The sequence below is a fragment of the Gadus chalcogrammus genome, chromosome 23 (genome assembly GCF_026213295.1).
Source record: "Gadus chalcogrammus isolate NIFS_2021 chromosome 23, NIFS_Gcha_1.0, whole genome shotgun sequence".
Lineage (NCBI taxonomy): Eukaryota > Metazoa > Chordata > Actinopteri > Gadiformes > Gadidae > Gadus > Gadus chalcogrammus.
In genome coordinates this window covers 19,462,007-19,488,891 of record NC_079434.1, presented here as the reverse complement: position 1 = coordinate 19,488,891, position 26,885 = coordinate 19,462,007, and the positions used below count along the sequence as shown (strand labels likewise).

Below are 26,885 nucleotides of genomic sequence, written 5' to 3'. Positions count from 1 at the left end.
GTTCTAACCCTAACCCTTATTCATAGAAAGATTTGAGGTACCACCACAAAGGTTTTTACAGCTCTGTAGGCTGGGTCGAGTTTCAAAGAGACAATAAGGAAGTGTTTTCCTCCAGGAAATCGATTACGTCCGAAACCGAAAGGAAAAGCAATCAACCAATAAGAAACTTTTCTTGTGTTCTGGATGTAGTACTCACTCGTAGTGCTTGAGTACTGATTGTAAAACTGTAGTACTGTAGTACTTAAAATAGTATTGTTGGTGGTACTTACGTGCTGTTTGTCTGTAGTACTGAAAGAAACACACAAACAGCATAAGCTGTGCATAATTAAATACAAAGAGAGGTGTGCGTGTAAACGTTTATGTTAATCGTTGATGGGATCTATGTGTTTATGTGTGAATGGATGGATTTAAGTGTGTATGTTGGGGGTTGATAAATTGTATTTGTGCTTCTGTGTGTTTGTCTTTGTAGCTATGATCAATATTTCGGTGCTTATGCGCATACTTCTGAAGATCTGTCATCGATAGCCCTGTAGATCTTTATAGATCATCTATAGAACTATAGTTTGTGTATGCATGTTTGTGTGTGTACAACAATATATACATGTGTGTATCATCTTATATAGCTGTGTGTACAAATCTGTGTCACATATGTTCCTGTATACCCATATGGGTCTCTATCACTTATATATCTGTGAGTGTTTGGTTGTGTGTGTGTGTGTGTTTATATACTGTATATCTGTGAATCTTCCTCTGTGTGTGTGTCTGTGTGTGTCTGTGTGTGTCTGTGTGTGTCTGTGTGTCCGACCACTCCAGTCTGCATGGCTACAGGCTGACTCATCTACTCATCCACTCCTTCTGCCCAGTTAATTAAAGCAAGGCCCTGTTTATTTTCTGCCATCTTGAATTTAATAAAACAACATCACTGGTGTGATTCAACAACACAGGCCCCCTGTTTTGTTAAATTGAGGGAATTTGACTGTGTGTGTGTGTGTGTGTGTGTGTGTTTGTGTGTGTGTGAGAGAGTGTGTGTGTCCTTGTAATTATATGCAAGTCGATGCTAGTCAGATTGCTTCGCCTGTGCTGAGCTTGTCGGTGTGTCTATGGGACCAGCCCACGTGTGCCTTTCTCTGCACGTGGACAAATCTCTGGGCTTACAAGCGCAGCTTGTTCGTTTGATCTGTTTTTGTTCATCTAGGCGGCACACATTGAAAATGCATCTTTATTGCCAATTCGTCGCAAGTGCAATAGCACACTCGTTAAGTGCTAACCCTAACTCTCTGACTCTAACACGATAACAAAATATTAGATCAGGGTTAAGTAAATGTAATAAATAAAGCAAGAACTGGCTCTGGCTGTGGGGATACATTATGCACTAACGGGTTCTGCAAGTGCAGAATCTTCAGTGGTATTAGGTTTGTTTCTCCATGAAAGCTGAAAGTGATAACTTATCACCCTTCTCAAGTTTGGAGCACGATATTGAGAAAATATGATAATCTCTGTTGTTTACGAACTGCCATACCAATATTGATTTGGATGTTCTTAAACATATGTAAAAACACAGCATTTATGGAGAAACGCATCAAGATAGATTCATTACATACAAAAAACAAAAAGTGTTCTTTCAACTAAAGTTGAACACGAATAATAATTAGAATACTCAAAATCTTATTTCTACAGAACAGGACATGTTATACCGGTAAAATCAATAAATAAAGACTGTTTACAGGGCAAGCGATGCTAGAAACAATAAACGCATACATACCGTATTTTCCGGACTATACGTCGCTCCCGAGTATTAGTCGCATCAGTCAAAAAATGCTCCATGACGAGGAAAAAAACATATATACGTCGCATCGGTGTATAAGTCGCATTTATTTTTAAACATTTAAACAAGAACGTTTAATCTGGAGAGACTGAATAAAATTGCAATAGCAATATAGGTGTGTCGGTCCCACTCGTAGTTGAGAGTATACCGAATTCAGTGTCACCGGGATTCCACCGGACGAGTATGCGCCGCGGTCCTAAACCTGAGCGCACGATCGGGAGGTGGAAGTTGCGCTCACAAGTCCAGCGGACGGCTCCAGTTTTCGCCGGCCAAGTCATGCGCTGTGATATGTGTGACAGCTATGTTGCACAACATTGCAGCTAAGGCTGGGGTAGCTTTGGTTGAACCGGAGGACATTGAGGACGATGACGACGAGAATATAATTTATTCGGTGGTGCAGTAGGCTTGCAGCGTTCAGTTGTAGGCCTAATGAATGACGGTGCCATCTTGCGGCCGAAGATTAGGTACGCACAATTTTGGCATATAAGTCGCTTCGAAATATAAGTCGCAGGGCAAGCCAAACTACAAAAAAACCGCGACTTATAGTCCGGAAAATACGGTATACTAAATACTAAACACAATACATGTAAACAAATAACATGAAAATTGTGTCAGAAACAAGTCCCCTCAACTTGCAGCCTTTAGAAGATATTGCGCACTTTCCCCATCAGTTCACTGGCTAATGTTACAGATTACAGGGCTAAGAAGACCTATATGTCACATGACAACCACACTTGTCTTTTCAATGCAACCTTAGTGATCGGATGCACCCAATCAGAACACAGGTCTGACGTCCACCCTCGAATGCAAACTCTTCGGCCGTATCCGAGTTCGGATTTCACTTTCCCAGAAAAAACACTCCACAGTGTCGGTGTCGGGGTGTGGTGTTGGCGATGTAGTCGGAAGTCTACCCTATTGCGGTCCGCACAGCCATGCAACCCGATCATGATGCGAGCTGGACCACCCCGGGATGTGGTCTAGCATCATGGGATCAAAGTGTGTGCCAGATCCGATCTGGGATGTGGTCTAGCTCATATGGTCTAGGATCCGATCTGGGAGGGTCAAGACCTGACAGTTAAAGTGTCCCAGTGAGATCAGATGATGGAAGTCGCTTTGAAACCACAAGGGTAACCGAGGGCTCTATCTCTTCACTAATTCACTCGAATCATGCGAGCACGCAAGTCGTAGGCTGGTGCTCACATTCGCATGTGTCATGGCAACCAGCCAATGGAACTTGATCGCTATATAGCGGCTTCAAGTGGTTTCTGATTTGAACTCAACCATCCACTCGGCCAACTGAGGCATCACCCCACAAGAGAAACTGAATATTGCATACTTTTCTCGAGGCGTTTCGATGTTGGTTTGTTATTGCACACATGTGGTATGCTATTATTGGTATTGAGTCAATATATCGTGCATTCCAGTCACAGAATGCATTTTGGGAGATTCCTCTTGCGTGGGGGAAGGGTAGTACAGCATCTCTGCAAAGCGTCAAAAGTAAATACCAGTGTTTTGTATGCATACACAATGTATTTACACTATACGTTTCTTTTTGTGTCCATCTGTGTGTGTGTGTGTGTGTGTGTGTGTGTGTGTGTGTGTGTGTGTGTGTGTGTGTGTGTGTGTGTGTGTGTGTGTGTGTGTGTGTGTGTGTGTGTGTGTGTGTGTGTTTTCACAGATTTGCTTACTGTCAAAGGAAAGACATGCAGAGGGACAGACGGATGGACAGATGGTGGGATAAAGGTTTCAAGGTAGGTATTTTAAAACAAGCCTCATTGAAAACAAACTATGACAGCAAGAGCCTTGAGGGATACTCCGACATAAACATAAACATACCCAACATAAAATAAGGATAAATATGAACAAGAAGCAGCGATCTTAGTCAACTGCCCCAAACGTACAATGTGTCAAGAATTCATCTGCATAACAACGGCACATTTTCAGCTTTATAGTCTTGTTTTTAACACCAACTTGAAGTCAGACTAAAAGGTAGCAGCAAAATGTCCCTGGGTCGTGTGACACACAATAAAGTTGGGTAAATAAATATGTATGACAACAGAGGGAGAAACCTCTTGTTACGCGGCACGGTCTCCATAGGAATACAGCAACAGCTGGAGGGGAAGACATGCTTGGCTGCCATCACATTGACCATATGTTCAAACTTCTCCTGCAAAGGACAATAATTCCCTCGTCACGCGAAGAATTGCTCTTCTTGAAATGTTCTTGTTTTTATTCTTCTCCTTGTCTTCATTTTGTTGTCATTGTTATAAGGCCCCCCCAGATATTTCATGAACCTTCTTTTTGCGTTACGCGAACGCAGAAATGTACAGGTTAGGCAGACGCACACACGGTGCCAAAACAAAATGGAGGGTTCGTCATACCTTAATATTCCGGAAGAAGAAGCAGGCGGAAGTGTGTGCAAAATAAATTGCATTTCAATATATCCCAAATGTTTTCTCGCCTTGGGTTCATCTGCATTTGACTGTCTTGACATTTAAATTAACTGTTTACTTTTAATGACCCAGAGACACCAGGGAAAGACCCAATTGCCAAAAATATATTCAAAACAAAACTACATATTTATATATATGTATCTCAAACGTATAAAACATCTGGACATGATATGCCTCACATTTTATTCACACTTCTCTCCTTGGCGTCCTGTTTATTGTTGCCACAAACCTATAATATCAACCTGCAAGAGATCATTTTAGCCGAAACCTTCTAAATCAAAAAAAATTTACTCGGGAACGACTGCAAATAAAATATTGAATGTTGTAATGATTGTAGTTAGAATTTCTCAAGAAGTTAAAAGAGAATAATCGCCTTCATCCAACTGGGATCCAGTGAATGTATTCTTTTATAAAACTCTTGAGTGTTTTACGAAGAGGCCATAAAGCCCTATAGAATAGCCTCTTAACCGCTTTCAATATTGATGTAGAGTTTCAATGGGAATGCCTCTAGTGCTAATAGGGAGATATTCCTGATGTGGGGGGCGGGGGCAGCCTTGGAGACATCAGGCTGAATAGACAAGCCACGCACACACGGATAACCCTTTGGCCAGGCTCCGTGTTCGCTCACACTCTCCCACGCCCCATGAAATTATTAATTTATTTGTATTTGATCTGGACCCTGGAAATAGAGAAATCCCCTGAAGAAATGGCCGCTCTCGCTGACTTCATTACTGAACTGAATCTCACGTATGGACAGAACTCCCGAGCTGTTCCCTGACCAAAGTTAACGTCTGTCAGAGATTTTGTGCTGGACCTCTGGATTTTAGATGCCTTCTTTTTAAAGTATTCCGTCTTAAGGACGACGCCTCTGAGTCAGGAATGATATGCATTTGAATTGCTTATGTCATATGTATGTGTCTATATGTATTATGTATGGATGCATGTATCTATGTATACATGTACCTATGATATCAGCAATTCAATACTTATCAGGAATTATATATATACATATATACACAGGATATGTAAGGCCATTTAATGAAGAAATGTTGTGTAGCCATGAGTTTATTGTGAAAATTACTCCGTAATGCAGAAGTCAAGCCACAACTAATGTATCAGGCTTAGATCACACAGGTTAGCATTATAACTGTCAGGGCTTGTTGTTTAGTACGCTCTGTGTTAGACCCCGACACATGTGTCATGGCTTAAATAAAATTTCAGTCTTTCAGAAATCATTTTAACATCCATAATTCTGCCATGGGAACGAAAAAACGGCCTACAAAATTCCACTTTGACTTTGTATGTAATTTTCAATAAAGTCAAAGTAATTAGAAAGAGTAAGAATTTGCAGTTGGTGGCTTAACCCAAACAAAGCACTTTGTGTAATGGTTGTGAATGCATACAGGGCGGAATCAGCCTAAACATCTAGCTTGTCAGGGCCTAACTCTCTCACTCTTTATCTCGTGTCCTCTCTCTCACTCTCTCTCACTCTCTCTTGTGTCTCCTATCTCACTTCTTCTTCACCTATCTCTATTCTATCTCTTCCCCTTGCTCTCTTTCCTCTATCCCTCTCAACTATCCTATCTCTCTTTGGTTTTCTTTCTTTCTCTCTCTCTCTCTCTCTCTCTCTCTCTCTCTCTCTCTCTCTCTCTCTCTCTCAATTATCCACTCTCTCTTTGGCTCGCTCTCTCCCTTCTCTCTATTCTCTCTCTCCAACTGTCGGTTCCGGCACGGCGCTGAGAGATGGATGGTTGGCAGATCTAACCCTGTGACTGTACAGAGCTCTCTCCCTCTCCTCCCTCTCCCCTCTCCCTCTCTGTCACTTGCCGCTGGCCGTGATGCGACTGGAGACTGGCAGCCGCAGCCACCTGCAGTCTCATTACACCCACTCCCTCCCCGACCCACCACCAGCAGGCCCTCCTCCCCCAGCCGAGGAAAAGTCCTTCTGACACCTCCCCTTCCAGATGGCACACCGTCCCCTGGGGGTGCGTGTTGGGGTGAGGGTGGGTGGAGGAGGACGGAAGGTGGAGCGAGATGGAAAGTAGAAATTCAGGAAAAGCTGGAGGATTCACCTTCGCACCCCTGTTCCCACCCACAGCCTCCCCCCCCCCCCCCCCCCCAGGGACATGGAGAATGAACCTGGAGCAGGCGCTGTGGTTGTTTGCGTTGACCCCCGGTATGGAGAGGGTCAAGTCACATAATGAGCACAATCATTCGGGGCTGGAGCCCAGCCAGACAGGGCCTGCTCGCTTGACCACCGAACAAACCGACCCATGAGAGAGAGAGAGAGAGAGAGAGAGCGAGAGAGAGAGAGAGAGAGAGAGAGAGAGAGAGAGAGCGCGCGATGTGTGGTAGATTTGATTCAGCGATCCTCAAGGATCGCACTTACCAGGTACCCTGGAAGGATTCTGTCCCTGAACCTTGTAGTCTCACTCATGGGAACCATCAGGGTTCAATCCTGGATCCCATCCTCTTCTCTCTGTTCACCACTGTGTCACCGGGTTTTGTCATTCACTCACTTAGCTCTTCTACCACAGCCACGCAGATGACGCGCAGCTAAATCTGTCTTATTCACGGTCCGAAACCCAAGTGGCATCACATATCTCAGCCTGTCTGGCCGGCATCCTCCCAGTGGATATCGACGCTCAACCTGAGGCTCAATGTGAACAAAACTGAGTTGCTCTTCCTATCAGGGTAGACATCTCCCATCTAAGGCCTCGTCATTAATATTGACAACCCTGTGGGGCCTGCGACGGCAGGGAACCTGGTATTGACACTGTATGACCATCTGTCCCACGCAGCGTCCAACATCGCCGTGACAACCGTTTCCCACAGATTCCTGCTCTACCACATCAGGAGGGCTGCTTCTGTCAACCCTGAAAGCAGTGCAGGTTTTGGGTATAGACTCTTGTTATCTCACGTCTAGAATACTGAAACTCCCCTTGGGCAGGTCTGCCTGCATGTGCTGTTTGTCTTCTGGAGCTCATTCAGATTGCAGCAGACCAGCTGGTCTTCGACCATCCAACGTCCTCCCACAATGCACTGCTCCTCCTCCGCACCCTGCCCTGGCTCCCGGGGGCTGCCCTACTTCCATCCGAGCTGATGGTACTTGCCTACCGTGCTCTGAATGGCTCCGTCTTTAATCCAGAACGCGGTCAAACCCTACACATCCCGTCCACTCTGCTCCAGACTGCCAAACGGCGTCCTGCCCCTGCAGTAAGAGGGGTCCCAAGCTGCCGCTCAATAAAAATGTTGATTGTCCGAGGACCTGGTTCCCCAATGGTCGCCTGGCCCCCCTGACATTAGCCCATCTTCTGTCCCTGACTGAGAACCCCTCTGCTCAGACTGCTTCTTTGCCCGTGAAAATGATAATAATAGCAAATTGTATTGAGTAAAAGTAAATCCAAATAAATTCTCTAGTTTTTCTCTCTTTTTTTTTTAGCACTTGAAGCACTTAGCTTAATTGACGACTTACTTCTCGCACATGTTTGGTCATATCTTCAGTGTTGATTTACTTGTCGCTTCGGATACAGCATCAGCTCAATTAATGAGATGGAGATGAAGAGAGGGGGAGTGAACGGAGGGGGGAGATATGTAGAAGAAAGATAGAGGGAGAGAGAGTGATGAGAGAGAATGCTTGTTTTGGAAATTACTTTAAGAAAGGCACAAACATCATTATGATTCTCCACATGAAGTCATAATCAAGAGTGTCTAACAGCTGATTATTACCACAGCTGTCCCTTTCCGAAGGTGCCAAGCGTCCTTCCGAAAGCTGCTGAAGCTGGAGGGAAGAGTGCTGAGACTTGTGACGGCTTCCTCGAGTCCGGCTGGAAGGGCTGGAGGGCTGAAGGAAGGCAGCCACCCATTAGTGAGGGAGTCTGATGGTCAAGCGGGTGGACTAAGAGTTGAGGTGACGTCGAAACACGTGAACACAGGTTCAATTGACCGATAATTGTTTTGGATACAGGGTTGAAGAGTGGCTATCACGTGGGTGCTGGGTTGAGAGTTGACCAATCATGGCTTGGGCACAGGGTTGAAGAGCAGCTAAGCGTGTGGACGAAGGGTTGAAAGTTGGACAATCGCGTGGACGGATGGTCGAGGGGCAGCAAATCACATTAGGGACACAGGGTTGAGAGGCGGCCAATCATACGGACACAGGATTGAGCGTTGGCAAATGACGGGTCAGAAGTTGATAGCAGAAGCAGGGTGTAGTGGTCCCAGACCTGAGTGTGTGAAGGTGTGTGGGAGGCCGGGCCCCCCAGGTCAACAAGCAAGAGTGCTCTGGGGTCTACCAGCCCAGCAGGTAGAAAGGAGAAAAATTGAGGAGTGGGATGACAACGATGTGAGAAGGAGAGGAAGAAAGAGAAGAGGCAAGGAGTGATAAACGACTAGGAGGGTTTAGAGGCGACGGTGTTTAAGAGATGAGTGATACAAATTTGCATGCGAGAAACGTTTGAACGACAAGGGACGGATCGAGGAATAGAAACTTTGTTGGTGAGGTGTAAAGCAGTCCTACGAGGAGCAGGAGAGCGGAGGAGCCCTGCAGAGCTACAACAGGCCTCGACGGGAACAGCATTCGACAAAGAGGAGCTGACGGCTGGAAGGGAAGTTGTTGGAGGAAAACCAGGGATCCTACCGTGCGGAGCTGTGCCGAGTTCATCTGCTCGCTGCAAGACAAAACACTTCCCAAAGTTAATTTAGCGCCAACGGATCAGCCGTGATGTGGTGAGCTATTCCTGGTGATTCGTGTGCGGGGGAAACGCCGCGTAATTACACTCGCAGAGACGTTTGAGGAGGACAGCCGCAACACTTGTTTGGAAGTTATTTAATAAGAACGAATATGAAACTTCCCACCGCCGCCAGCCGAAATGGTTATTATTACCATCATTCCCCACGAGCTCGTCGGTGTGATTACAGAAGCACCTGGTCGGTGGTTGTCACTGTGTGATGGTGATTTCTGATCCGGGCTCTTCTCCTCAGGTAGCGTACTCTGTGTTCCTGGGCTCCGTCTGAATATTTCCATACAGTGACGATAATTCATCCGAGGTTCAATGACCAAGGGCATCCCATAATTGCGCTGATGAATAAAGTCCAACTCCGCCCACTGTCGAGGGATCCATACGTAGTTAATCTTCTCCTCTTGTCACTCAAGCCTGCCCTCCCTCCATCTTCCTCTCCCTCTCTCCCCCTTTTCATCCTCTCCTTAATCTTCGTATCTTCGCCTCCCCCTTCTCTGTCCTCACCAATCTCTTTTTCGCTCTCTGTCCCCTTCTTTCCCTCCCTCACCCCTTTCCTCAGTCTGCCCCTCTATCACTCTCCCTCTCTCACACCCTCTCGCTCTCTCTCCCTCTCCTGCCATCTTCTCTCTCTCTCTCTCTCTCTCGCTCTCTCACTCTCTCTCTCTCTCCCCATCTTTTTCTCCATATTTTTCCCCCCTCTCACACCCTTCTCTCTGTCCCTCTGTCCCTCCCTCCCTCCCTCCCTCCCCACCACTCTCTCCATCACTGTCACCTGGAAGGGGAAGGTTTGTGTGTGTGTGTGGGGCTGGCCAGACGCGCGGGTTATGACGGTGATCGCCCGCTGAAGGTGGAGGTAGATTGGGGTTACGGCGCAAACGTCACCTCTGCCAGCGCACGGTGATGATGCAGTAGGTGGGGAAGGGGTGAGGATGTTGACGGAAGGAGTGGCGCTCCCAGCTCAAAGGACATGAAGGGCGGGAGAGAGAGACGACACAGGCGCTCTCGCAGCCACGACTGCCAATCACGTGGCTCGTAGCTCATTAAGGGAGTTCCGCGACCCGGCCTTTGTATATATGTCCTCTTGTTAAAGGTGAGCCACTGCCGGTACCTCTTAATTAGCATGGCTATCAGTTTGGCCGCGCAGTTTGCTACTTATAATGAACGAAGATCTAGCTGGTGGACGTCAGAGTTGACACTAGCTAGGGTGGGAAACTTTATTTTTGAGGTTTAGTTTTATTCATTATGGGCTAAGGTTGGTTTTATTTATTATTATTATTATTATTATTGTGATACTTATTTTGTATCCTGCTGAATTTATAATACTTTAACCCAGTGGGTTGAATTTAATTGAAAAACCTGCAAGATAATGATCAACATTGGGAGTAGGTAATCCACTGCAGAAAAACACATTCATTGGGTTACAGTAAACCCACCTGTTGAAGCCACCAAAGTAGCTTCCCTGACATTAACGATAAGTAAAGCATCCATATGAGAAGGAATCAGACCTTGGCGAGAGCTTTGTGTCATATGAACACCCACCTGCCTTAAACATTTCATATAAGATAGAAATGTGATCATAGTAAACTATACACTGATTATAGTCATTTTTTAACCAGCCGACAAACCAGCAAATGTACCAGACAGTCGTCCAGTCACTTAACAACCAGTAAAATGGTCACAACACTCTTTAAAACAACCGTTACCTTAACAGTAATTTAAAGCGCCAATAAACCTGTAAGCAAATCTTTCATAAAACCGATAACCTCTTGAGCCCTCCTCAAGAGGATGGGTTCACGGGGAATACAATTCCACCTGTTTAGGGCATCAAACCGGCAAACCCCTTCCCCGCTCTCTTTAATCACCACGGTACCCACCCCGCCCTCCCCCTCCTCCCTTTTGGACCCTCTCCTCGGGTGTGTGCGTCTGACAGTGGCTTTGAGGCCCATTAAAAGCTAGCCCTGGGTATGGCTGTCTGCGGTGCTCAGCCACCATCTTGTCAGGGAAATTGGTGTCTAAAGTGTCAGCGAGGGCGAGCCAGCCTGATGCTGTTGAAGCCAGCTAATCACTGCAGTGTAACCAGTGTGCCACTGCCCCAATTACCGCATATAGGTAGCCCTTTGCTACTTTAGCCCCTTTGCTATCGCTACGGATGCTAATATCATTTTCACTACCATATGTATACTTTTGTATATGTATGTTGACTATATGGGTCAAACATGCTCGGTGGATTATATACATTTCAATGCATTATATATGGATTGCCTTTTATATTATTAAACAGTATACATTTATTTATGAAACTAGTTTAGTTAATTTGATTCTTACATCGAGGTATACACATGATGTTCCAGTATGATATCCAACGGCTTAGTCCAAAGATATGTTCTCCTTGTGCATGTGTGGCTGTGGGCATGTGTAGTTATATGTTTTTATAAATCACTTCACCCTCAATGGGTGATTGATTCATTGTAAAAGATGAAAAATAAAAATATACTCTAAGAGCCTTTCTGCCCAGATATTCAACAACAACACCTTATAAGGAGGCAGTCTGTTGCCAGGGTAACAGACTGGTGACAAAAATAAAAGTTATGATTTGGGAGGGGGGAATTTCCATGAAAAGTGATGAAACAAAAAAAGTATATATGCTGATTCCCAGCTGGGTTCAGGGATGTACATGGCTGGTTCGGATGGAGGCAGAGAGGGGGGGGGGGGTAGACCTCTGTACACTGTCTCAGCAGATCCCTCCACATGAGTTCCATTATGCAGCGGAGATCTCTTTGTGGATCTGTGTCTTCTGTCAAGCTAATGTTCCGCCTCCCTCCCTCTTTTCTCTCTCCCCCACCAAGTTATTTCCTCCCCTCGCTGTCGCACCCCCCTCTATCTCACCCTATCTTAATTCCCACTTTGCTGTTTCCCTCATAGTGTCACACTGCTCCCTCCCGTACTCTCTTACTCTACCCCTTCTCTCCCTCCCTCCCTCTCTCTATCTCTCCAGTTCCCTCCCCCCTCTCCTCTCTATCGCTCACTCTTGGAGGATGAGAAAGTAAGTCTGTGACACCTTTCAGTGGGGCTGGTAATTAAGTTGACACGGTGATAAACTGAATTCAACCCAGCATTCGCTCGCACCAAGAAAAAAATGTAAAAAAACGACTTGTGAATGAGCAGGAGTGAGGGGGAGAGAGGGAGGGAGGGAGTGAGAGACGGAGGGAGGGAGGGAGGGAGTGAGGGACGGAAGGAGGGAGGGAGGGAGTGAGAGACGAAGGGAGGGAGGGACGGAGAGAGTGAGAGACGGAGGGAGGGAGGGAGGAAGGGAGTGATAGACGTATCGAGGGAGGGAGGGAGGGAGGGGAGGGTAAACGAGGATATGTCTAACGATCCAAGCATGGCGTCTCTCTCCCCACCTTTACCTCGTTCAACGGCGTTATCGCGAGCTTGCAGGACGTGCTTTGAAGCATTACACTCTATATGACTTCTTCCTTATTTTTCTAGAAATAGTGCTAGCGAGACAGGATGACGCCCAGCTGTTGGTGGGCAGGGCCCCGGAGCACACCGTTTACATTTGGAACTTCATCCATCATGGAGCGGGTTCCTCGGTCCCTCCCCGCCTCATCTTTCTTTGGTTTGTATTTCGGGGCCGATCAGCAGTTTCCAGCCGAGGGGAATGCGGCACCGGGTCGCTCTGATAGCCTTTGAATAACTCGGGGAGTTTTCTCCGGCGCTGAAAAGCGGCAGAACAATTGCAAATAGACAGGCCGATTATCTCCTAAATGTCATGTTTCTCCAGATGAGTCAAAGCAGCCTCGCTCTGGCTCTCTCTCTCTCTCTCTCTCTCTCTCTCTCTCTGGCTCTCTGTCTCTCTGTCGCTCTCTCTCTCTCTCTCTCTCTCTCTCTCTCTCTCTCTCTCTCTCTCTCTCTCTCTTTCTCTGCTGCTATCTCCCCATCTCTCTCTCTCTTATCCATCCACCTCCCTCCACTTCTCCGTTTTCCTGTCTGGTGTGTGTGCACAGTGCTGATGTGGGCGTGTACGACGCTATTCTGGGCGTGCACGGTGAACATGTGGCCGTGCACGGTGCACATGTGGCCCTGCACGGCGCTGATGTCGGTGTGCACAGCGCTGATGTGCACGGTTGTGATGTGGGCGTGTGCGGTGCTGATGTGCAAATGCATGGCAATGATGTACGTGTGAACTACGAGATGTGGGCACGCATGGCGCTGATGTGTGTGCGTGCCCAATGCTGATGTGCAAGTGCACAATACCGATGTGCACGTGCACGGTGTGCGCAGGGAGGTTTTAGTGCATAAGCATTCCAACAGAAATGGTATAACAGTACAACATGACAAGGAAAAGCATGCGAGCGCTATGTGCACGAGCCATATTTTTCTTGGCAATAATGTAAGTGCAAATACAGTTTTCATTCTCACTTCGTTGCCATCCCATAGTCTGGGTTTCACTGGTGCTTCTGTTCTGCACAGTCAACTATCAAGCCAACTTCCTAATTAAATCACTTTTCCCACCAAATTCCTCCATTAGCAATTTGGCGATGTATAAACGGAGTGTGGTGCAGTGAAGGACACCGATACAGATGTCTAAAAATAAAGCTAATAGAATTCAGGGTGTCCAACATTGTCTGCCATTCTAAAAGGATGAGGAGCAATGCATCGCTGCATTGCTGATTGCAGTGGCACTTATAATACAGCGGCCGTGGTTTGCCACTCTTGGATGCATGAGGCGGAAACACTGGTACTATCTCTCTCCATATCCGTCACTCTTTTGATATAGCTCAATCAATCTATCCTCTCTCTCTTTGTCCCTCTGTATCTCTACCTCTCTCTCTCTCCCTCCACCCCTCTTTCTGGTGTAGATTTCCATCTTTCCCTCCCTCCCTCCCTCCCTCCCTCCCTCCCTCTCTCCCTCCACTGCTCTCTCTCTTTCGTGTCTCCCTCCACCCCTATCCCTATGACTCCCTATCTGGTGGTACATCTCTAACCATCTCTCCCGCCACCTCCCACTCTTCCTCCCTCCCTCCCAACCCTTTCCCTCCTTCTGGAACTTTATCTCTAAACGTCTCTCCCTCCTCCTCTCTGTCTCTCGTTCCTCCCTTCCCGCCCCTCTCTCTGTCTCTCCCTCTGCCCCCTTCTCTACCCATCTATCGCTCCACCTCCACTCTCACTGTGTCTCCGTCCGCCCCCCTCTCTCTCTCTCTCTCTCATCCTCAACCTCTCTATCTCTCGTCCCTCCCTCCACATCTCTCTGTCTCTCGTCCCTTCCTCCATGCCTCTCTCTCTCTATCTCTCCCTCCACCTCTCTCTCTCTCTAGTGGTACCCCTCCTCTCCGTTGCGCTCTGCCTTGCTATTGATGTCTGTGGATAACGGCATGCTAATTCCGTAGCTGCGATACGCCACTTTGCATTCTAATACGGCACCGTGTCCCTCTTCAACCCTCGTCATCTGTTTATTATTTTATTCTTTTCCCAGTAAACAACAAACCGCAGCTCTGCAGTGGACACAAAGTGGTGGGAATCTTTGCAATCAGGAACAGACGAGCGTTCTTCCCCCGCCATCACAATCACGGCTGATGATTTATGTCATTGTGCAGTGGTAGTCGCTCTCTATCCCCCTAAACAAAAGGATTTGTTTAACGGCGTCACAGACTGACTCTCTAGTCTGGTGGTTAGCGTGTTGAACTCCCAGGGAGAATGTCCTCCTGGGTCCAATCCCCAAGGTCCCCAGCCTAGTTACAATTATATGTTATAGCTCTATGTACGTTCTATGTTCTATTTTATTTTTTTGCTACAGACATGATTGTCTGTAGCAATTGGTCACAAATATGAACATCACTCGCTATCCCTCCAACTGCTCCCTAAAGAGGTGCGTCTTAAATCTCTCGATTTCCCCTTTGATTCAAAAGTCTAAAACTATATTCTGATAGTTTAATAGATCAGGGTAATGGACAGCGGCCCCCACAGGAACCAGGCCATACTTGGGCGTAGCAACGGGTAATCAGTATCATGACGGACAGCTGAGCCAAACCAGCTGCAATCAACCGCCCAATCACAAAGCAAACGGTGTCACAGGGAAGATATTTTTATCACTTGAGAAGCGGCAGGAGAGAACGGGGCGTATCTCGATACCGAGAACGCACGGAGCGGAATTCTGGATAGTTGTTCTTTGAAGAATGAGCTTGCGAGTTCACAATTACACGGAGCGCTGTTCACGGAACGAGGCGTTCGTTCCTGCTGGTAGTGCGCTCAGCTTGGAGGCCGCCCGCAGTCCTCCAAAATAAAAGCCTGGCTTTATCGCCCAAGACATTTAAAGCTGTGCTGAATGCTCCTCAACTGTACTCTAAAAGTGTAATGTAATTTTTAACAGTCCCCTTTCATAGTACTGCTTCTTTTGAGTGTTTATTTGAAATTGACAGATGTTAGCCTGCTTCTCCTCCGACATTGACGTCCGCCCTCTACATTGTCAGCTGCATTGGTCTGTGAGGCGAGAGGAGTCTGTGATGAGGACTGGCTAGCTGGCTAGTCACGCTATCTAGCTAGCTAACTAGCTAGTCCCGCAGGCACTCTCACCATTATTCACATATTGCAAGATGAGAACTTGTATATTGGGACAGTACTTTGTTACGCAAAACGTTTCACAAGGAGACGAGTGAATGTACAGACAAGATGCAGCTTGAGAAAGGCCCATGGGGAGACCATAGGCACATATAGGTAGAGGCTGATTGTCTGCTTCGACCCGTTGTTGACCCTCTGTCTACGTCATTGTCACAGCTGTAGAGAGGAGAGGACGAGACTCGACTCTAAACATGTACAAGAAAACGAGGGAGTTTTTCTGGATAAAAATCTCTATTATAGTTAAATTTCTCGACCTTTTATTATTCATTTATGTTGCTCCTCATAGATCATAAACCCCAAAGTAGAAACGACTCATCGAAACCGATTGGGAAATGTTAACATTGCGGTGCTTTTTATCCAGGAAAACACCATCAAATGGTTGTTAATGGGACGGTGGATCCACAGACTCTGCCGGTAGATGAGATCCCCCTGATGGAGTCCAGACGCTGGAGGGGCCGGCTGATGGAACTCCTTAGCCCTGAAGGACGCCATCTCGTGATCTCCAGATGAGATTCCCCCCAGAAATAAATGTAAGTCCTACTTCGATGGGTCCAGAGTGCGGCCTAGTGAATCGAAACTAAACCTATCACACATCATCAGTGCGTTTTGCCTGTAGGTGGGGCTTCAGTGCGCTAATTACTCAAATGCATTAACAATGACGACGGCTGTGCGACGTGACGGGTGGGTTGGATGGGTTGGGAGGGTTCTCTGCGTCTCCAGCTTCGGGCTGAAGGGAACCACCGCGGCGGTGAGAGCGTTGTTGTCGGCTGAGGCTGCACAGAAGTATGTTCAGTTTGGTTCAGTCAACTTTATTGTCCCAAAAGGGAAACTTGTCTTGCAGTCAGGTACACATAAAAAGCAGGACACACAACAAAGAGATAGACACATGCTAATATAAGTCAAAAATCTATCTAGTCATCAGATTCAAATACATTTACAGGTATGTGCAAAGAATTGTGCAAATTGAGCAAACGTATTGCGCTAGGAATAGCGCACTAGAACCTAAGAGCTTTCTCAGACGCTGACGGAGAAGGTTTCCTATGCATAATCAGGGTATGCCCAGGACGAATTTCCCTCGGGACAAATAAAGTGTTCTTGAATCTTGAGTGAGGCTTTGGGGTTTGACGATGATCGGAGCTCAGTGCTTTGGGTTGTGATGGCTGGACCCCTGGCGATGAGTGGGGTTCATAGCTGCAATAGCGTTGGCGTGTGGTGACGCGGTGGTCCATGCGCCTCGGAACAGAGGAAGGGGCAGCTGCTTAGGTGTTGTCCAACGGGTGTGGCACCTCGAAGAGAAGGGTTAGAATCTGACATGTTCACAGCGATTACCGTTAATAGCTGAACGCCTGTTTGTCGCTTGCTATCATCTCTAACGACTCCCCATGAAAACAGCAGAGATGAGAATGAATGAGAAATGTGTGTGTGTATATATACACTGCATCGGTGCGCCATTGAACGGCTGCTAATTGCATGAGGTCCTGATGGGTTGAGAGATGAAGGGGAGGGACCTGGGATGATAGTGTGGGAATTAAGAATTCCCACAAAGACATAAACTGATGGGAAATAGAAGGGGAATGGGGTCTTCCTGATTAGATGTTTGCTTAAGCTGCATAAGATATGTATATCTATCATTATGAAATGTATAGAAACAGTACAATGATAGCAGCAGCAGCAGCAACAAGAGTCCTGGTTCTGTGTTTTAGTCTCTCTGGGGTTTAGTAAGGTGGCATTGCAGATCCCATCATCCTGGATACTGGGGGCCTACCAGACTGCGTCGGCCCCCCGCTCGTCCACAGAAGCAGTGTAAGACGTGCCTATGTGTGTTTTCGTTGCGACCAGAGCCCCATCAGGGTTCGCGACGCAACGCGAACAAGGCTTAGCAAAGCGAGGAAAACATAAAAAGGCAGGCTTTGTAGACGAGTGGTAATAGAAGCCTGCAGTGCTGGTTTTTGATTCGCCTGGCATGGGGTAATTTCGTGGAGAACAAAAGCAGTGCTTCAGCCAACACCGCCGTGGTATACTCAGGGGGTGGAGGGTGAGAGGAAGGAACTGAATGTATAACCAATATAATAAACATATCTGGCAGTCGGAAGATGCTAATTGGGTTGGAAATAAAAGCTTTCCTGAACGTAAAACAGAAAACTGGAGATGGTGGAGATGGCAGCTGCAGCGTCCAGCAATGAAGGTCTTAACATCGCTAGTTCTAACTAGGGATCGACCGATACAGATTTTTTAGGGCCGATACGATACCGATATTTTTTCATCAGCCTTAGCCGATACGCCGATACGCCGATACCGATATTTAGAGCCGATAAATTTTTTTTATTTTTTTTTGCTCCCTCAATCTTAAAAATTACACTGATAACAAATGTTACAAGTCTCAATTAAAAAAATGGAACATTTATTGAACTTCAATATAAAAAACTATTTAACAAATAGTAAAACAGGTGAGGTAGAACAAGTAAAAAAAAAAAAAAAAAAAATTGGCGGAAAAAATATCGGCAAAAATCGGCCGCGTATCGGCCGATACCGATAAACGTAAAAAACGCGAATATCGGCCGATAATATCGGCCGACCAATATATCGGTCTATCCCTAGTTCTAACACGGTGTTCAATGTGTTAAGTGTGTGTGTATGTGTTTGTGTACTTTTGTGTGTTAGTGTACTTGTCTACGTGTGTGTGCATGTGTGCTTGCATGTGTGCATGTGTCGGTACATGTGTGGCCATGTGTGAGTGTGTATGTCTGTGCGTGTGTGTGCGTCTGTGTGGGAGTGTTGTAGTCAGGCTCCATCAGGACCCGCTCATTAGCGAGCAGCATATTGTGAGACTAAAGATGAGAGCGTCACAATGTGCGGGGCCACATCGCATGCACCGGTCAGATGTCGTCACTCTTGTTCATGAAGAAACCCTCCCTCCCTCCTCACTCCCTCCCTCACTACAACCCTCACTCAATCCCTCTCTCCCCCCATTACTCCCTCACTCCTTCCCTCCCTGTCTCCCTCCATTGCTCCCTCCCTCACTCCACCCCTCCCTCACTGCCTCCCTCACTCCGCCCCTCACTCCCTCCCTCACTCCACCCCTCACTCCCTCCCTCACTCACTCCCACCCTCAGTCCCTCCTTCCCTCACTGCCTCCCTCACTCCACCCCTCCCTCACTCCCTCCCTCACTCCACCCCTCCCTCCCTCACTCCACCCCTCCCTCACTCCCTCCCTCACTCCCTCCATCACTCCACCCCTCCCTCACTCCCTCCCTCACTCCACCCCTCCCTCACTCCCTCCCTCACTCCACCCCTCCCTCCCTCACTCCACCCCTCCCTCACTCCCTCCCTCACTCCCTCCATCACTCCACCCCTCCCTCACTCCCTCCCTCACTCCACCCCTCACTCACTCCCTCCCTCCTTCACTCACTCCCTCCCTCCCTCACTCCCTCCTTCACTCACTCCCTCACTCCACCCCTCCCTCACTCCCTCCCTCACCCCACCCCTCCCTCCCTCACTCCCTCCCTCTCGGCTTTGAAGCTTTGTCTTCTTAAAAAAATGACGACAGGTGCCCTGTTGTTTTATTCCCCCCCTCCTCTCCGATGTTAATCATTTACGCGCAGTCATCGTCATCATCATCGTCATCATCATCATCCTCACCGTGGTGTAGGTGTGGCGGTGGAACCTGCAGTGAATAATGAATGCACCAAACGAGAGTACGACGATGCAAAACAAAATAATTGATGACGCCCGCATCAGTGCGTCTGATTGCCCGCTGGGTGTGTGTATGTAAATAATTACAGTGCACACAGGGAGTGCGCATAGTACAATAATTGATCATTCATTGATCAATTCAAGGGGGGCTTGGCACTCTCTCGGATACCTCGTGACTGACTCTGTGTTTCCCTGCCTCCTCCTTGTCTGTGCCGTCCTCTTGGGCCGAGCCGAAAACACTCATAGCACTTTATTATCGCTCTGGAGATTATATTGGGGAGTGCACCACTCTATCATACGCGATAGGCCCAGAGCCACTGACCCTTTGCAGGGATACACTGTGGAACAGGTGGAACGGACGGCGGGGTGGTTAGGGTGTGTTTGACTGCCAGCCTAAAGGTAATGGTAAACGGACTAGGTTTATGTGGCGCCTTTTTAACCTTTTCATTCACCTACACGTTCATACACTGACGGGCGGTGTCAACCATGCTAGGGAACAGCCAGCTTGTTAGGGTCAGCTGTGAGGCAAACTTCAACACATGGCCCGGGATTGAACCAGCCTCCGCCGGCTACCAGACAACCTTTATTCCTATATCTACCTGAGCTAATGCCCTAATTGGTTAATTCCTCCGTTTACCTGTATGCATTTCTAGAGCTCAGATGCTAACACCTACCTGCTCCTTAGTGAACTCACTATGTATAAAAACGTACATACACAGATTTATACTCTACATTCCAGTGCATGTGTTGTCCATATCTACAAATATGGTCCATATCCATAGTACTATACATACACATACATATCTATACATTGTACATATCTGTGCAGTGATGGGAGGTTATATTCCCTCAAAGCTTATTTTTCTTCGGAGGGAACAATAGGAGCGTAATTGTGAAAACAAACGATTCTCTGATCACAGGAGTTGTCTGCTGTGTGCTGCCGGGGTACGATTAATTATAGACTAGTGTTCATTATAGTGATTCAGGGCGGGGAGGGGGGGGGGGGGGGTGTTGGGAGGGGGGGTAGGGGGAATGTTCATCAATATTTAATTTGGCAACCGACGAATGACGGTTGATGGCAATTAGTAATGAACGTGGAGGCAGTGCATCAACGTCTGCGATTCGGCCAATCGTAGGGCCTTCTTGTCGAGCCATCTGGCGGCGCCGAGCCATTACGAGGTAAACAATTAATACGAAGGAGTAATAATAGAAGAAGACACAGCAGAGGTACTTGGAAACCGTACGCTCTGTACTGTTGTATTTGTTCGAGCTGCGAGTTGGATTTATAGTTGAGTCGGATGGACGGAAAGACTGACACAGTGAATAGAGATGGATGGAAAAGATGGATAGAGAGCGAGAGATGGACAAAGATGGACAGAATGTTGGATGAAGACAGATAGATAGTCAGACAGCTGGATAGATTGACGGACAGAGATAGATGCGCTGACAGGCCTAACAGTCGCTATGATGAAATGTGTTTTCTTGTGCCGAAAGAACCGGCCTGCATCAGTTAAAACAAATGCATCAAATAATAAACCGGAAACCAGGGCAAAAAACGAACAAAATGTCTCCACCTATAAAGAAGGAGCGTCAGAGTACACACAGGTCAGGCCCTCGTCCCTCTCGCCTCCCTGGAGATTGATAGTCTCCAGTGGTATTTAGAAAACTTCCAAGGAGCAGCTTGCACAGTAGTCTGGAGTTTAGGTCCAATTATGCTTAGCCTGTACAAGTCTGCCGCCATCGATTCCTCCTCAGGCTGAACGCGCCGCACTTCACGTGGGTGTGAGTTGGCCCAGGCTCCCTCATTTCCCCCAGAAGACCGTGCAGTGAAAGGTCTTGCCTCAGCTCCTTTCTCTGACTCAGTAGCTCTCTCGCCTCTCTTTCTCTTCTCTGGGCGGCTCCAAATTAAATTACGTCCTTGTGTCAAGGGGAACTGTTTGTTTGCGTCAAGTTGCCTCTTGCCAAAGGTCAAACAAGCCCAGCCAGCAGTTCTCCAAGCAGATTTACTGTCTTATTTTTTGCGTATGTCAAACGTTATTTACAGAGATCCTTACACCTTCTAGATGGGTATAGGGATGGGCCCGTCACACTAAAGAGGCCCCGATGCTACAGGCTATGCTCTATAGGCTATTGGATCGGTAGGAGATACAACAAAATGATGCAAGGCTGTGGCGTTTTCAGCCCTTCAGCATGACATTTCAACTGGGTCAGGGGAAATTGAGACTGTGCTTCCCAACGATGAAGAGAAAATCAAAGGGAAGGCTGAATAAATTCAAACGTGGGGGTGTTGGGGACTACAGGAGTCAAGTCTGAGAGTCAAAAGAATAGGGAAGATGCTAGGTACGTGAAACAACACCCAGCCCTGTAGTGTCGGGCGTGAGAGTTCTGCAGCGACCAACTGAATATTTCAGGGGGTTTTTTGGTTGTTGCTTTTTCGAGGGGCCGCGAGTCGTCGTGGCGACGGCGAGAGGAATACATCAGTGTCGGGCACGGCGGGCTAATGTGCGAACACGTGGCGGTCAGTGACACAATGAGTGATGACTGTATTATTGCACTATAACCGCAGCCTGCACTCCACAATAGCAGAGGCACGCTTCACGGACAGCTCTTTGTCAGGCGGGAGAGGATACGGATACGTCACGTAACGGTTGCTATATCCACCCCGTCGTGTTTGGGGCTTTGGTCGAACGGGGAACGAGGAGAGAGAACCTGGAGTCTGAGAAGGTGTTTATTGATTAGAGGATTCTTCATCTGCTCGATCCGAACCTCAGAATGATATCGCAGTCCTTCACGTAAAGGCCAGGAGGACTTTCTTCTTTTTTTTTACTCAAATCAAATCATCCAACACAATAGTGCAAACTGTTGGTATGGTGTTTAGGAAGGTATAGAATCAAACACTGGGCTTGAGAGAAGCCTCAATCCACTTCTCTGCTATGCACCCCATATATTCAGGGGTGGACTATGTTAGTGGCGGCTAGAATGGATTGTGGTGGACCACCAGACAATATGTCGGAAAAAAGTTAACAATAAACCTGCAGAAGATTACAATGGTCAACAGTGCTGTCAAACTGGGAGTCTATCAATTTCTTTTTTAAACTAAGATATTGTAAAAATATGTTCAAATCTTTGCTATTGGTATTGAATCACAGGTATGGTATGGGTACTAGTGTCGGATTGGGTACCTACCCATCTCCACAATTGATGTGTCAGGGAGGACTTACCTGCCTCCTGAAATCAGCTCAGAGCGAAAAGTGTTCAAACTGAGTGGAGTAATGTGAAGTGATGTACTTCGGTCTGATCAGGCAACTTACAAAACAATGTGTCTAAATGTCATCAAGAAAGGGTTAAAATTAAAGCAGTTGAACAGGGAATAATTTTTTGTTGATATTAATTAGTATAAAGATAATTTACAAAGCATTTTCCTACATTTCTTCGAATGACATGTGTTGAAAAATATTATGTCTGGTATAATGTCTCACAAAAGTGTCAGTGTTCATCCATCAGACGCAGTTCAGTTTCATACCCGGTTATTTAGTTATTTAGCAGATACCGAGTGACTTATAGTGATACTAAGTAGCAGGTAGGGGGATGAGACATTTCAGAAACCAGGCTTTAGATTAATATCTAAATCCTACATTAGATTAGTATCTAAACCCTGGTGGCAGGCATACTCATATCAGGGACCATGGGGTCTTTGAGTTTCTTTGCTTGGAATTTGTTTTGACGAATCATGTCGCTGTGGCAGGGATCTTTAAGCATGTAAAGGGCAAAGAAAAATTCTCCTGCAGTGGTGAACTGTGAATAGAAAGGGCCTGTAAAGATTTTAAATCAACCTCGTGCAGACTGGTCACAGTAGAAGTAGACTCATTAAAATTCTCTTCTGAAAGTTTCCTCCACGCTTGCATATGAATTTACTGTGGTAGAATTTCCTGGTTATAAACAGGTAACAAGGTGTAAGTTCATCCCCTCCGGTCCTGGTTCGAGGCCCAGACTCTGTGCCGACCTGAAGTTCGGCTATAACGTATTAGGACCGCTTGAGCCAGGATTAGGGGGTTAGGTTTCTTGCTTAAGGAATGTTTAGGCTAGGCTAAGGACTTTACGGTTGGCACCTTTAGGTCAGAACGCCTAAGCCACCAGACAAACTGCTGGTCCGTCTGATTGATTTGGATCATTGAGATTGAGTACAACAACAGAGATGGAAGTTGTAAGCTGGTGTTGGAAGCTAATGGGCTACAAAAGTGATCTCTGGTTTGAGTCGTCTGATTTGCTTTCGTCCATTTTGTACAAAGAACCATGGCAGAATTAGCTCCTGGTGGCTTATACAATGAATCAGTGGTGAACTCCAAAGGGACTTGAACGAAGACTCCTAAAACCTTTGTAACAGTTAATAATGTATAAAATGGTGGGTTAATTATTTGGGTACGTAATCAGTGACTGAGCTCATCAAGGGTGTGTGTGTGTGTGTGTGTGTGTGTGTGTGTGTGTGTGTGTCTGTGTGTCTGTGTGTCTGTGTGTGTGTGTTAACGTGCATGCGTGTGTGTTCTCTCTTTACGGGGAGCTGGAGGTCTCGATAACAGAGCCGGTGACCAGACAGCCGTGAAGAGATTGAGAAATAAACCATATTGGGTTGCATGTTAGCAGGGCCGATAAACTACATAAATCCCGTGCTCCAGTCCACACGCGATAACACTTTATAGAGGGGCGAATAAAAAAATAGGCGTAAGAGGGCCCCGAGAATAAAGATAATTATTTTTGATAAGGTGGGAACGGGAACCAGGCGAGGTGATAGGGAGGTTGCAGTGACTGAGTGCTATTGACACTGCGCGTCCGGCCTGCGTGTTGCCCGCAGGGGCTCTCCGCACCGTGTCGGTGGACGCGACGCTGTGACAATTTTATAGCACGTAGCTTATCTCCTAGCGTCAACTGTAAATGATACGGGCAGCTTCTTGCTGGTGATGAATGTTGCCCTTCCGTGTGCCTCCAAATCCTCATTGATAACCTCACGCCGCTATCGAAGAGCGTCCTTATAACTGTGTATGATTAATACCCCGCTTTCCTCCCCAACAAGCTCCGTGGGACTAAATGTTTTAGTGCTGCTCTAAAGTCAGTCCTTTTACACTGATAGAAACATATCACCCATAGGAGAGGGAATAGTGTTGTTTTTTTTATTGAAAACACGCCGTTAAGGAAGACCTTTATTTTTTGCCTGCATTGTTGCTTCTATGCGGTTGTAGCTTTGCCGCCGCCGCAGGGAGGATCGTTGAGACCGTGGATTTTGCCCCAGGCGCAGCCCCCCCCCCACGGCGGGTCAAGGCTGTGGGAGCCCACCTCAAGACCCCCACACCGCGCGCGGGAGTCAACCGGTGGTTGCTCCATCAATCATGGACGTAGTCGTAATCAAACTCCAGAATTATGAAAAATGGAGGCTGTCAAGCACGGTCGGCATCGGAGTGGGGGGGAGGGAGAGGGGGGTGAGAGGTGTTGTGGCGAGAGGTGTAGTGAGTTAGGGAGGGGAGAGAGAGAGGGAGGGAGGGAGGGAGGGAGAAAGGGAGGGAGTGGGAGAGAGAGCAAGGGTGGTAGAGAGGGAGGTACAGTGTTTTGTAGCAAGATATGTAGTCAGGGAGAGCGAGGGAGGGAGGGAGGGAGGGAGGGAGGGAGGGGGTGGTTAAAAGGGGGGAGAGTGTTCTAACGAGAGATGTATTGAGGCTGAGGGAGGTAGAGAGAGGGAGGGAAAGGAGGTGGTAGGTAGAGAGGGAGGGAGAGAGATATAGTGGTAGAGAGAGGGGGGAGAGTGCTTGTAGCAAGAGATGTAGTGAGGGAAAAGGGGTTGAAGTAGAGAGGGGGTGGGAGAGGGGGTGGTAGGGAGAGAGGGAGGGAGAGAGAGAGATGGGGAGGTAGAGAGACTGGGTGGTATAGGGAGAAGGAATAGAGTGAGGGAAAGAGTAGTCACACTTACACAGAAAAACTTGAAGGAGACTTGGTACCAGATTACATTCCTCGCTTTATTCTGCGTTTGGGTGCCCAAGCGTCTCTTTAGCAGGATTGAGTTTCGCAGGAGTGGCAGAGAAGCAGATGAAAAGGGAGAGGTTGAATAAACGCTAAATAACTACACCTCGCACAACGCGCCACGTGATCCCACACACTACAAGTCAGCATTTCACTTGTTATATATTCAGCGCTATTTTCCGAATTGTATTATTGTCTCTCTCTAGCACTCTGCTAAGCTAAGTATGTTTTTCGCCCATCCCTCCAGAGCAGGTGAAATAAACAATGCATCATCACACCAGGATAATGGCTTTTTATAACCTACTGCACAGTGCATAGGAGGACGGAGAGGTACTGCAAATGAATATGATTTATGGTTCTGTGATTAAGCGATCGCTCGTCATAAGGGACTGGTTAGTCTGCTAGACACATTAATGATGTTGTGGTTTGCGACAGATAATTTACTTGGGAGATGAGTTGTTTTATTTTCATGTTCTTATTCAGTAGGTAAGTAAAGCCCTTTTAATATATTCCTAAAAACTAACATTTTGTCCGGAGGCTACACATGCAAGCGAGAGGACTTTGATGCAAACTGTTCTGAGCTTTCTTTATCTAGGGCAGAACCTTGCTTGGTGTCGAGTGGGGTTGGAAGACTCCCAATGAAACTGGTGTTTTGTTTTCCAATGAATCATGACTCAGTATATTTACTCTGTTTCCAAAGTGGGTCCACAGACGTGTCATTAAGGAGCAGGCGGTGGGAGGGGTGTCATCCCAAAAGGTGCCCCCAGGTGGGCCACAGATATCAGAAAGTCAAGCCCCAGTATCATTCTCCTTGCAGTGGAAACCCTCAGCAACAATTGTAGCCACTTATTTGCAGTTTATTTTGTGCACAACTTACAAATGCATGACTTTAGAATATTTATGGTTTTCTATAGGGTGAGAGAACTCCAGCTTTACATGTACTCCATGCCAAGTCTGGTGGAAGGACCAGGCCAAATCCCAGTGTGAATCTTAAGAAGCGACACTTTCTCCTTGCAGGGATGGCGAGAAGTGAAAATATTGAATAACCATTCATTTTGGCTTCGTAACATTCATTTTAAGGCAAAAATAAAAACGGGAAAAAGTTGGATTTCTGAAGAATGAAGAAGAATAGTGATACTAAAGAGGTCATCTATTATGATATTTTTTTATATTAGTTTAACATTTGCCCTTAAGTGGCTGCTGAGAATCCTCGTAGCCGTGGTTATTTGGCTTGGCTTTTTCCGAGTGTGGTTTTAGACAGCCTGACCTTTGACGCATCGTAACAAATATAGAGTGCTCTTCTTATGAAAGCTTGACCTTATTCGCTGAGTGACATCATCATTTGGAGCTCTGGGGGTCAAAACTACACACTGCATACTACACACATAAACACCCATGGGTAAAAGCTACACAATACTACACAGTAAAAGCAAAGGGAATATTGTAAATAACTAACTGCTGTGACTACATATTCAGTTTATTCTCTAAAGCCCAGTAAGGTCTTTTAACGTCTTTTATAGATGGTAGTTGGCTCTAATTGTAGCGGGGAAG

General features: G+C 46.8%; 1 protein-coding gene and 1 pseudogene across 1 annotated transcript in view; both read left to right on the top strand.

The window, feature by feature from the left end:
• LOC130377030 (cadherin-18-like) overlaps positions 1-9,291 on the top strand; it is a 192,833-nt gene extending 183,542 nt beyond the window's left edge. Inside the window, exon 11 of the mRNA XM_056583968.1 lies at positions 9,259-9,291. Coding sequence (XP_056439943.1) covers positions 9,259-9,291 — 33 coding nt within the window. The remainder of the gene's footprint in view (positions 1-9,258) is intronic.
• Positions 1-26,885, top strand: part of LOC130377389 (gap junction gamma-1 protein-like) — an 89,055-nt pseudogene that overhangs the window by 53,154 nt on the left and 9,016 nt on the right.